The sequence below is a fragment of the Camelus bactrianus genome, chromosome 31, assembly GCF_048773025.1.
Source record: "Camelus bactrianus isolate YW-2024 breed Bactrian camel chromosome 31, ASM4877302v1, whole genome shotgun sequence".
Taxonomy (NCBI): domain Eukaryota; kingdom Metazoa; phylum Chordata; class Mammalia; order Artiodactyla; family Camelidae; genus Camelus; species Camelus bactrianus.
This window is the reverse complement of record NC_133569.1, coordinates 11,329,094-11,342,549: the sequence shown is the minus strand read 5'-3', so window position 1 is coordinate 11,342,549 and position 13,456 is coordinate 11,329,094. Positions and strand designations below refer to the sequence as shown.

General features: G+C 39.1%; 1 protein-coding gene across 6 annotated transcripts in view; it reads left to right on the top strand.

Annotated features, from left to right (window-relative positions):
- NEK1 (NIMA related kinase 1) overlaps positions 1–9,773 on the top strand; it is a 93,999-nt gene extending 84,226 nt beyond the window's left edge. For all 6 annotated transcript variants that reach the window (XM_074355778.1, XM_074355780.1, XM_074355777.1 and 3 more), the window contains 4 exons: positions 724–914; positions 1,832–1,962; positions 2,129–2,261; positions 8,505–9,773. In XM_074355778.1, coding sequence (XP_074211879.1) covers positions 724–914; positions 1,832–1,962; positions 2,129–2,261; positions 8,505–8,518 — 469 coding nt within the window. In that variant the 3' untranslated portion in view covers positions 8,519–9,773. The remainder of the gene's footprint in view (positions 1–723; positions 915–1,831; positions 1,963–2,128; positions 2,262–8,504) is intronic.
- The last annotated feature ends 3,683 nt before the right edge of the window (positions 9,774–13,456 follow it).

Genomic DNA, 13,456 nt, shown 5'->3' with positions numbered 1-13,456 from the left:
TATATATATATTTTTTTGCTCCAAACTTTATTCAAGTTCATACAATAAGAAAACCTACTAAGAAGCACATTCGGGACCGGATTTTAAAGTACCTGAGACAATGTTTTGAGTGCTCATGTCGTAAAAGGTCCTAGTCTTCTCACTTTCCTACGACGGCAGACTTAGCGGCCACCCGCTTTAACGCCTGTGTCTGGCCGGCGCTAGGCCGGCTGCGGGAAGGTTTCCCGACCGGCTGGTGTCTGGTCACACGGCAGTGTACAGAGCGGGTGCGGTGGTGCGGTGGTCCCGTGATTAAACACTAAGCTAAATGCTCCTGCAACGATGACCCAAAGGTTGAGACACTCTCGTTCTCATCCCGTTAGCTCCTTGCTTTGCCAAAGCTGCTGCTGCAGAGCCAAAGAATAGGAGTTTTGTTCACATACCTACAAAATACAGATATTTCTACATTAAAAATTTAAATTTTCTCTTACTGAAAATTTTACTTAAGGCCTCACATAGTAATGTTTGTATTTTAGTTCTTCGGTCAGTATTTGCTCGGTTAGAAGGGCCTTCCGCAGCCCGGCGTCGTGGTCTCCCTCGCTCTCCTGCGGGCCGAGGCCGCAGTGCGTGCCTGGTCTCTGGCCCCAGCAGGGCCCCGTGCACCTGCAGCCTCGGGTCTGCGAGCGGTTCCCTCGCCGCCCGGGCGGAGGGCGGTGATGCTCAGTGTAACCCTTCCCGTTGCAGCGCGTTCGCGGAGGCCGACGCGGACCTGCAGGAGCTGCAGGCATCCATGGAGCGGCTGCTGCGGGAGCCAGGGGACGAGGACAGCGAGGAGGAGCGGCCGGCGCTGCAGAGCAGCGGCGCGGGGCCGGGTCCGGGGGACGAGGACGACAACCCCAGCAGCGACAGCGCGCTGCACGAGGCCTGGCACTCGGGTGCGCGCTTCCAGCCCAGGGGCCCGCAGGCAGCTCCTTCCCCGCGGGGCCGTCCCCGCTCCCGCTCCCGCCGACTTCTGTGCTTTCCCAGGGCGGTCTTCTTCCGCCACCACCCCCCCCAACCGCCTGACGGGCCTTCTAGGAGTCAGGGTGGTGGCTTCGTCTCTTTGGTGCGGGGTGCTTCACAGAGGGCTCCCACATGCAGCACTCAGGCAGCAGGGTTCATAATACTGAAGCAGCTTTTCCAACCATGGCACTTTTTTTTCTGGCTTGGAAACAATTCCTTACTCCTATCATTACCCCGAAGATGCGTGGAAAATCTGTGGATTTCAGTAACTATTTGGGAAGAAGAGCTAATGTGAAAAGGAATTATTCCTCAGTAATTTTACTAGAGTTTTTACTAGTCTTTTACTAGAATATTTCAGATGATTTGGGGCATGTACATTTAAAGCATATATCATACTTCCCAGGTGTTTTCCAAGTTTTATGAATAGTATCTTAGGACATCTGCCTTCTGCATGCATTTTCGTATTTTGGCCCATGTTTAATACCAACTTTTGAAAAATAGTAGTTCTATAGAGTTGGTTGCCTCAGTGCACAACATACGAGTATGCTTTTTCCTTTTTTTTAAAAAAATAAGATAAAATCTCTAGTAATGTTTTTATTCTAACCTCATTTACTATTTATGTCTATAAAAGAAGAAAAGAGTTCCAGGGTAACATTCTTAAGACAGGTCTATATGTACATTCATTGATGTAAACAAGTATTGTAATTACAAAAACTTTAAGTTGAAAGTACAAGGAGTCTGCTTCAATGGCATTATTCACTTGTCATTGAATTTTAAAGGATTAGGATAAGAATGAATTTACTCAGCTTTTTAAATCCTGCAATATCTTCTTCTCATCTGTGTGTTTTAGACAACAGTGATGGTGAGGTCACTAGTGAGTGCGAATACGAGAGTGTCTTTAACCATCTCGAGGAACTGAGGCTTCACCTGGAGCAGGAAATGGGCTTTGAAAAGTTCTTTGAGGTTTATGAGAAAATAAAGGTAAGTAGAATGTCCATTGAAACATTTCATTTTGAAATGTGCCCCGTTTGGGTTACCAGTGAAATGTCAGTGATTTTTATTGGTCAATAGATTTATGAATAACAATGTCTGCAACTGGAGAAGGTTAACATTCACACATTAATTTGCATTTGAAAATTTGGTACAGGCTGTTCATGAGGATGAAGATGAAAATATTGAGATTTGTTCAACAGTAGTTCAGAATCTGCTGGGAAATGAGCATGAGCATCTTTACGCCAAGATTCTTCATCTGGTCATGGCAGACGGGGCTTATCAGGAAGGTAAGGTTTCCTCACAGCTTGTGTTTGAAGTAAGTGTGCGAAAGGTAAAATGACACATGTAAGTAGATGCACTCCTGTCACATGCATTTCGGTGAAATCTGTACTGGGGATTTGAAATGATCGCTGCATTTGGGCGTGAGGTTATGGCTACTTGGATCTTGTAAAAATATTTGATACTTGACTCATGAAGATTAATTTGCTGAAATCAAAATTCAAGAGTGTTCTTCTGTTTGGGGAGCAACTTTACAGTTTTGTAGGCTTAATTTACATTGATTGTAAGCTCAGCAAAAATTGTTTCTTGAACTGCTTTGATGGAAGTAAAAGTCTCCTGAAAATTCTAGTATTATTAAATCAAAACTAGAAAACCTTCAGGTATAGTAAGTACTCTTATAGCTTCAGAAACCACTGCATTAAAAAAAAAAAAAGCAGCAACACTGCATTTTCATTGCTGTTGACGCTAACAGAACTGCCAAGGGGGAGGTCGGGCCGTGTAAAGCAGCCTCCCTCCCAGGCCGGCAGCTAGCGCCGCCTGTCCCGCACCGTGTTGGGGGTTAAGGTGAGCACAAGTAGACAGGCAGAAACAGCGTCACGTGTCAATTACGACGGTCACAGTAGAAACTTAAGGGAGCTTATCTTTGTTAAAAAAAAATGTTAAAGGCCAATAAAACAATACCACTTTGGGGAAAGAAAATATAAGAACTTACATCTCCAAATAAATGTTTAGTGTCTTCAAAGTAGAAATATAAACTTTTTCCAGTGAAGATGTTCCAGTGCACAAAATATCGTTAAATTTCTCTTTCAGAATTTTCCTGACAGCTCATGTGCCAGATCCTCTTAATTACCTTCTTGATTCAAGTCTATTCTGAGAGCGTTTAATTTTTTTGGAAAAAGCTTAAATTAAAGTTCCTTGCAACCAAGTTTAGTGAATGAAGTGTGTAATCAAGATAAATAATATGTGATCCTTTTGTTTTAAGGATCTCACTGTGCAGTAATGGGCCTAATTTTTAAAACGACTTTGTAACCTGATTCTGAATATTTTGAACAAAAATTCTTTTCTAGAATATTTGTCAATAATTAATCCTATTACTTTAAAGGTATGATTTGTAGACTAAAGTTGAAAGTTATAATGTTGATGCGTAATTTTGGCAATATGAATTTTTATAAGACTTATTTATATCCCATCTTATTCCCCAAAAAAGTTTGATTGCATGTATATATATATATTTTATGTGTGTGTGTCTATATATGTGTATATGTATATATATATATAGACACACACAGAACAAGATGAAATTAAGTTAAGAAATGAGTGTTTGGAAAGTCAACATATCAGACAAATGAGTGCAAGCAATATGTATAATATTAAACCAACCTGAAGTAGGAATACAAAGTTCATGTTCAAAGGATGTCTGCATTGTGTGAAAATAGTTCACACATTTGGTGCTGATCTTTCTAACAAAGCAGGAAACGTAATTAATTACATCAGACACAGTGTTCCTGAGACAAAACATGTCAGTTACTCAAAAGACAGCTATTTTTGGTATTGAAATAAAGGAAAAATGTTCAGTGATTCTTAAAAAGAGGGGACTGTGATACAGTGTTCCGCAGACTTGAGCAACATGTGGATTCCTTCCAAGAGGAAAGTATTTTTTCAGACTCCAGGAATCTAAGTTCGTAGACCTCAGTGGAAAACTCAAGTCCTAGTCTTTGAAAATCTTGCAGTTGTGAATTATTACTATAAGACATGTGTTTTTTCCTACATATTAAAAAATTGTTTTCATGAAAATGAAAATATAAAACACAAACGTTACCTGGAACTTGAGGGTTCCTGATTTAATTGAGACCTTGGGCCCCAATTTATACAATAGTCCTATAATGGACTGAAGTATTCTTAGTGTTACAGGGTTTGGATTTCATGGGGCTCTTCCTCATAACAGGACGTGGTGAGAGTTAGGGGCATGAGGCCAGAGAGCGAGTCCATAGAGGGGATCTGCGGACCAGTCGTGTTCCCACCCAGACCATCTCCTTCAGGCTGTTCTCTTACAGAAGCGCCATTTCCAGACGCTTCTCCTAAGTCATCAGCGCCAGGGTGGTGTGGCCTGGCCGGTGTCCGCAGAGCTCGTGTTCACTGCCCGTGTGGAGCAGCGCCGCGAGCGGCTGAGCCGCAGGAGTGGAACTGACACCCTCCTGTGACAGCAGGTGCTTCGAGGGGCACGGGCCCCCGCAGAAGGTCTCCCCCCGCCCCGGAGCACACGAGTCCCTGTGGGTGGAAGGGCACCAGGACCCGCTTTCTGGGTCATAGAGCCTAGAATTGATGCCTTTGGCCTCAGAAAGCTAAATACATCAGCTCACGAGGCTGGTGTGAAGTGTGTCTTGACGTCTCTATAAGTTAACCTGCTGTTTTGTGTTGTTCATCATAAGACAATCAAGTGTTACACGATGATTGGACTTAGAATAACTTGAAAGTCCTTTTTTTAGTTCTTCTGCATTTATTCTCGTTAAATTGAAGTATAGTTTACACTACTGTATTAGTTTCAAGTGTAGAACGTAGTAATCCAGTATTTTTACGTATGATTTTCCATTAAAAGTCATTACAAAGTAATGTTTATAATTCCCTGTGCTGTGCAATGTCCTTGTTCCTTATCTATTTTATAGAGTAGACTGAACCTCGTAATCGCATGCCCTGAACTTCCCCCCTCCCGGCCTTCCCTCTCTCCTTTGGTAACCACTAGTTTGTTTTCTGTATCTGTGAGTCTGTTTCTATTTTGCATGCACATTAATTTGTGTTATTTTTTAGATTCCACATTTAAGTGATACCACCCAGTGTTTGTCTTTCTCTGTCTGACTTAAGTTACTAGGTCATGTAATATTCTCTAAACCCATCCATGTTGCTGCAAATGGCAGGATTTCACTCTTCCTTTATAGCAGAGTAGTACTCCATTGTGTACACACCACCTCTCAACACACACACATCTTGTTTATCCAGTCATCTGTTGATGGATACTTGGGTTGCTTCCATATCTTGACAGTTGTAAATAACACAGCTCTGAACATTGGACTGCATATATCTTCTTGAATTACTGTTTTCTTTTTTTCTGGATAAATACCCAGGAAGGAAATTGCTGGATCATATGGCAGTTCTATTTTTAGTTTTTTGAGGAGCCTTTGTACTGTTATCCATAGTGGTTGCACCAGTTTACATTCCACCAACAATGTACAAGGGTTTGCTCTTCTTCACATCCCCTCCAACATCTGTTATTTGTAGACATTTTGATGAGAGCCATCCTGAGAGGTGTGAAGTGATGTCTCGTTGTTGTTTTGGTTTGCATTTCTCTGATAATTAGCAGTGTTGAGCATCTTTCATTTGCCTGTTGGCCACGTATATGTCTTCTTTGGGAAAATGTTCAGGTCTTCCTCCCCTTTTTTGATTGGGTTGGTTGGTTTGTTTGTTGTTTGGTATTGAGTTATCTGAGTTGTTTATATATTGTAGATATTAACCCCTTGTCAGTCATACTATTTGCAAATATTTTCTCAGATTCTGAAGGTTACCTTTTTGTTTTGTCAGTGGTTTCCTTTTGTTTTGTCAGTGGTGCATAAGCTTTTATGTTTAATTAGGTCCCATTTGTTTATTTTTGCTTTTATTTCTATTGCCTTAGGAGAAAGATCCAAAAAAAAATTGCTATGATTTATGTCAAAGAGTGCTCTGCCTATGTTCTGTTTTAAGAGGTTTATGGTTTCAGATTTTACGTTTAGGTCTTTAATCCATTTTGAGATTATTTTTTTATGTGGTTTGATGAAATGTTCTAATCTCATTGCTTTAGATGTTGTTGTCCAGTTTTCCCAGTACTGCTTATAGCAGTGGAGTACCTGTAACTGTCTTTCTCCATTGTATATTCTTTCCTCCTTTGTCAAAGATTAATTGACCATAGGTGGATGGGCTTATTTCTGAGCTCTCTGTCCTGCTCCATTGCTCTGTGTGTCTGTTTTTGGGTCAGTACCATGTTGTATTGATTGCTGTAGCTCTGTAGTATAGTCAAGTCTGGGAGGGTGATAACCTCCAGCTTTGTTCTTTTTCTCAAAATTGCTTGGGAAATTCAGGGTGTTTCATGACCACGTATGAATTTCAGGATTTTTGTTCTAGTTCTGTGAAAAATGTCATAGGTATTTTGATAGGGATTGCATTAAATCTGTAGATGGCTTTGAGTAGTATAGCCATTATTAATTCTTCCAATCCAAGAGCATGGGATTTATTTCAATTCCTTTGAATTATCTTCAGTTTATTTCATGAATGTTTTGCAGTTTTCAGAATATAGATGTCTGCCACCTCCTTTGATAAGTTTATTCTTATGTATTTTATTCTTTTTGATGCAGTTTTAAATGGGATTTTTTTTTTTACTTTGTCTTTCTGATAGTTCATCATTAGCATGTAGAAAAGCAACAGATATATATAATAAAATATATTATTTTTATATCCTGCAATTTTGCTGAATTCATTTTTTCTATTATTCTAATAGTTTTGAGATGGAGACCTCATAGTTTTCTATATAAAGTAACATGTTATCTGCAAATAGTAACAATGATACTTTTTCCCTTCCAGTTTGGTTCTCTTTTATTTCTTTTTCTTGTCTGATTGCTGTGGCTAGGACTTCCAATACTGTGTTAAGTGGAAATGGCAAAAGTGGGCACCCTTGTTTTCTTCCTAATTTTAGAGGAAACCTTTCAGCTTTTCACTGTTGAATATGATGTTAGCTATGGGGTTGTCATACAAGGACTTTATTAAATAGTTGAGAAAAGTTCCCTCTATACCAGCTTTGACGAAAGTTTTATCATGAATGGATGTTGTATTGAATTTTGTCAGATACTTTTTCTGCATGTATTGAGATGATCATGTGATTTTTATTCTTCCATTTGTTACTGTGATGTGTCACATTGATTGATTTGCAAATACTGTATATTTGCCATCCTTGCATTCCTGGAATAAATTCCATTTGATCATGATATATGATCCTTTTCATATACTGCTGAATTCAGTGTGCTAATACTTGTTGAGGATTTTTGCATCTATATTCCTTGGAGACACTTGCCTGTAATTTTCTTTTTTGGTAGTGTATTTATCTGGTTTTGGAAATAGGATCATGGTGGTCTTGTAGAATGAATTTAAGAATGTTCTTTCCTTCTCAATTGTTGGGAATAGTTTGAGAAGGATTTGTATTAGCTCTTCTTTATGTATTTATTAGAAATCCCCTGTGAAGCTGTCCTGTCATGAAATTTTGTTTGCTGGGAGATTTTTTTTATTACAGAGTTAATTTCACTACTAGTGATCAGTCTGTTCAGATTGTCTCCTTGATTCACGCTGGAAGGTTGTATGTTTCTAAAAATTTGTCCATTTCTTCTAGGTTTTCCAATTTGTTGGCATAAAACTGTAGATTTTTTATAGCTCTGTGTTATCAGTTATTATTTCTTCTCCTTCATTTCTTACTTTGTTTGAGTCCTCTCTCTTTTCTTCTTGATGAGCCTTGCTAAAGGTTTATCAATTTTGTTGATCTTTTCAAAAAAACTAACTTTTAGTCTCATGGATCTTTTCTTTTTTTTCTTTGGTCTCTATTTCATTTATTTCCTCCCTGATGTAGGATTAAGCAGTCTCTTTAATTCATGCAACAGTGGTTTTTGAGAATAATGAAAAATGGGAAATCACCAGAGTGTTCATAAATAGAAATAGTTAACTTAATTACATCATGTCCATAAATAAAATACTACACAGCCATTGAAATTGACATGGAATATATCCATAATTTATCCTTTCTCAATGTTTCATTTCCATCATGTGGAAACACCAGAAGGGCTTTACAGTTGTCACCCGTGTGCCCACCACCTGGATTCTTGCTCTTTCATGTGCTGTCCATCCTTCCATCCATTATGTTCTGAGGAGAAAAACTCATGTCTCAAAACTGCAGTTTGTAATTTTTAAGGTATATTTGTGTGTGCATAGGAAAGCAGTCTGTGGAGATGTATACAAGAGTCACCGATACTGGTGTCCTTGGTGTGTGGGGGCTTTTGCCTCCCACTTTATTCTTTATTGTATTGTCTGAATACTTTACACCGAGTATATGATGTTACAATAAAAACTACATTACTGCTCTCTTCCTTTAGCATGACAAAGGATGGTGAGGTTTTCTTCAATGAGTAGAAACATACAGCTTGATTTGCAGTGAAGTGAATTACATTTTTTTCTTTTTTCTACAGATAATGATGAATAATCCTGAGAACATTCTTTAATCCTCAACTATATGGAAGTATTTAAATTTGGCTTATCAGAGTAATACGCTTCAGTGGGAAATGTAGCAATTTTTTATAAACTAAATGCGAAGATTTAAGGTGGGCATGCTGATCGCATGAAAATGATGGAGAAACATGCCATTTTCAATTAAATTCTAGTTTTTTATCTATTTTATTTTGTTTGTTGAGTTCTATAGTTACCTCCTACAGAAAGTATACTTTATTAAGTCATCCAACCAAAGTGTAAGAGTCATTGATCCAGACTGGACTTAATGATTTTGATGAAGACTTGCCGTGCAGCAGGTAACTTTCACTTTCAGCAGATGTCTTTAAGTTGAAAGAATTACTTTTGTTGTGAAGGACCTGTGTGGTTTTTCATGTAAGTATTTGTGTGACTTTTTGTTGTTGTTGTTGTTTACTTTTTTCATGGCCAGCAATTCTGGATTAAATAACCTTGTCAAGGGCTCTCTTTAAATCTTTATGTTTCTTTACATTTCAAAGATGGAATTTTTAGCCTTAAACTTTATATTCTCAGTCATTTCTCAGCCAGTGTGTCTCCTGAGTTAGCTCAGTGGAAATAGAATATACAAACAATCTTAGAAATCATCAAAACATTTGATTATGAAACAATAGCAAAAGTATATTTGCTTATATTTAAATAGTTGGTTAATTATTTTTGCGTCTCTTTGAGGACCAGAACCAGGAAGGTTGTATCTGAAAATTAGTCTGTGGGTTTTAACACTGACCAAGCATATAGCATACAGTTGCCCTCTTTGTTTCTAACTTCCTCTCATGCATGTACTTCAAGGGCGGTTGAGACTGAAAAGGAGAAAGGAGTCGTTTCTGTTTTGACACTGTGACAGTTTTGGTAACGGGTGTTCCAAAGGGGCAAAGGTTGGCTTCTTTCGTTTCCATCATGAGAGGATGCGGTTGGATCGTTAACGACGATGGGCACAGCTTCAGGTGCAGTGTGCCAGGTGTTACACGGGTTCATTAGAGTTGTCTGAAGTCCAGATGCTTTTAGTAATAAAAGCAGAATTTTTGAAACTCTTGAGTACAAAGCAGCCTGATTGGCATAATCTGTAATTTGAACAGTAAAAAATTATCTTGCAGCACTATCAGTACTATGCTGAATTTGTTATGTAGATTATTTCTAACATCTAAAACTAAATACTTGATTTTTATATGTTTGTTTACTTCATGATATTACTATTAAATTGTTATTATCTACCTGAAGTGTACTGTTGGTTGTCTTTTATTATCAATAGAATGCTTTTACAGAGAACTGAGAATACTTTTGATTGTTTTACCTAAAGATTCTTTTTTCAGTAGAAGAATATTTGAATTCTGCATGTTAGTTCTCTACACTCCTGAATGATGAGAATGATCTGAGGGAGGAGGTGTTTTCGAATTCGTAACCCAGAAAAGCAAGGAAGGAGGTAACGCAGGAGAAAGAGTTGTTTAGCCGTATTTGTAAAGATGTCACATGTACGAGAATAGGGATGACAAGCAGGATGCGTGCCACCTTCAGGCAGTGGTGGTCAGTGGCTCTGGGGTGTCATTAGGGAGAGGTTGTCTCTGCCAGTGGGAAAGGGGGTTTTATTGTTCAGTGAGGTCCTTCGTAGGTGTTGGACGTGAACTATGGAAGCATCCATAGATTCAGAGTGTCAGAACTTGGGACGGCGATCAGGATAATTTAGTGTTACCCACATTTCACAGGCAGGGACGCTGAGTCGTAACGTGAGTGAATTCACTGTATAGAGCTAGGGTCAGGTCAGTTCCAGGCACTGCCCTGTGCTGTTAGTTCCACATTCTTGTAAGATTCATCTCCTCTGGAGAGTGGAAGGGAGTAGATTCAGTAGGAGAAAGAACACTTAGCATTAACACACTGAGTGTTCTACAGAGAGTGGCCAAGATGGCGGAGTAGAAGGACGCTCTTAGCTCCTGCTCTCCCACAAACACACCAAGGGAGACATCTGTGGACCCACCCATTCACTCAGAACACCTGCTGAGCTTTGACAGAACATCGTCTACTTCAAAAGACCAGATTCCTCACAAAATCTGGTAGGAGAGGAAAAAAAGAAGAAAAAGGAAATCAGTACAGGACCTCTCCCACAGGGAGGGAGCAACGGAGGAGGAATAGCGCTCTTACAGAGGTTTAATTTCCAAAATATATAAACAGCCCAAACAGCTTAATAACAAAAAGATAAACAACCCAATCCAAAAATGGGCAGGAGACCTAAACAAGCAGTTCTCCAGTGCAGACATACAAATGGCCAACAGGCACATGAGAAAATGCTCAGTATTGCTAATTATCAGAGAAATGCAAATCAAAGCTACAATGAGATATCACCTCACACCAGTCAGAATGGCCATCATTCAGAAGTCCACAAATGACAAATGCTGGAGAGGTTGTGGAGAAAAGGGAGCCCTCCTGCACTGCTGGTGGGAATGTAGTTTGGTGCACCCATTATGGAAAACAGTATGGAGATTGTTCAAAAAACTAAATATAGGCTTACTGAATGATCTAGCAATCCCACTCCTGGGCATATATCTGGAGGGAGCTCTAATTTGAAAAGATACATGCACCCCAATGTTCATAGCAGCACTATATACAATAGCCAAGACGTGGAAGCAACCTAAATGTCCATCAGCAGATGACTGGATAAAGAAGCTGTGGTATATTTATACAATGGAATACTACTCAGCCATAAAAAAGAATGAAATAATGCCATTTGCAGCAATATGGATGGGCCTGGAGATCGTCATTCTAAGTGAAGTAAGCCAGAAAGAGAAAGAAAACTACAAATACCATATGTATATCACTCATACGTGGAATCAAAGAAAAAAGAGGACACTAACGAACTCATCTGCAAAACAGAAACAGACTCGCAGACGTAGTAAACAGTCTTACAGTTACCTGGGGAAAGGGGATGGGAAGAGAGAAATTTGGGAGTTTGAGATTTGCAAATGTTAGCCACTATATATAAAAATAGATTTAAAAAACCAAATTTCTTCTGTATAGCACAGGAAACTATCTTCAATATCTTGTAACAACCTTTAATTTAAAAAAAATGAAAATGAATATATGTATGAATATGGGACTTTGTGCTGTACACCAGAAATTGACACATTGTAACTGACGGTGCTTCAGTTAAAAAAAAAACTGAATTTTTAAATCTTCCATTTAAATTGCATAAATTATTTTGAGTACTTAGTGGTACATCTGACAAAATGTGTGAACAGCTATATTCACTGAAAAGCACAAAATGTTGCTGAGAGAAACTTTAAAAGACAAATGTAGAGATGAACTTGGGTGCTGACTATGCTCATTTATGTTCAGCGTCGTACTGCAGGTCTCAGTGGAATAATGTAAGAAAAGTGTAAGTTTTGAAAAGGAAGGAGAAAATCATTTTTCACAGATAAAATCATCATGTGCATTGAAAATCCCAAAAGTCTCACATTTTTAGAATTAATGATTTTAGTCAGGTTCCTAGATACAAAGCCGATATATAAAACTAAATTATATTTCTGTGTATTAGCAAGAAACATGTAGGAAATAAAAGGTCCTACTTATGACAGGTCAAAAATATTAAGCAACAAAAGATACACAGACCTCTGGTGGGAAAACTGTAAAATGTTACTGAGTCGTTAAAGAAAGCCTAAATTGATGGAGTAACATATTCATGAATTAGAAGACTCAACATTATAAAACTTGATATGTTGATTTAGTGCAATCACAGTCTGAATTTTAACTTGATAAGCACATTCTTAAAGTTATGAAAATAGGAAATGCCAAGTGTAGCGAAGACACTTAGAAATAAAAAGGGAGATGGGCTGGCCCTAGCAGACATCAAGAATTACTGTGAAACTAGTGGTGAAGATAATGAGGTCAGCGCAGAGGAAGACGAGTGGGCCAGTGGAGCGGAGTGGAAAGCCCAAAACAGACCGTCCGCATGTGGACCCTTGATGCTCTGCAGAAGTGGCACTTCCGGACTGCAGAGGAGGGGCACAAGTAAATGGGGCTGGGACAACAGCATGTCTATAAAGGGAAGACAGGAGAGAGGAAGGGGAGGAATGGAGGGGGAGGAAGCTGGACTCTCTCTCCATGCGAAGGTCAGTTCCAGGCTGCACACTAATGAGATATCACCTCACACCAGTCAGAATGGCCATCATTCTGGGCCTCAGGGTACGGGAGAAATTCTTAAGCAAGTCCGAAAGCATTCACCATAAAGGAAAGATTGAGAAGTTCAAGTACATCAAGTTGGGAATTTCCATTCCTCAAAAGACACCATAATGGAAGTGAAAAGAGAAGCCACAGATTAAAAAATTTTGGCTAGTATGTAGAATATATAAAAAGCCTTCCTGGCCAATAACAAGTTGATAAAATGGTCAGTCTCACTGGACAACAGGAAAATGCTAAATTAACCACAATGCAAAGCCATTCATTACACAGCCCTCTGTTCGGCAAAAATTAGATGAATCCAATATTTGGTTATTTTGTGAGGCAAAATTACCTCTCATATGTTGTGATCGGAGGATAAATTGTTGAATCATTTTGGAAAACAACTTGACATCGTTTTGTAGAAGATTGAGGATACACAGATCGTAGGACCAGTATTCTGGTCCCAGGTATACAGCCAACAGAAAGGTGTGCACGTGTTTCCTGGAGTTCGTGCCTGAGAATGCCCCCTGCAGCCTTGTTCTTAGAAGTTCCAAATTGTAGCAACCCAGATGTCAATCAGCATTAAAGTGGGTAAGTAAATTGTACGGCTTGCATGGAGGAATATTATACCACATCCAAAAGCATAAATGAATCTTGAAGAGTTTTGAGTGAACTAAGCAAGATAACAGAGAACATTCCCAATAGGATTCCATTTACACAAAGTCTCAAAGAAATAGATTAGGGGAACAATCAT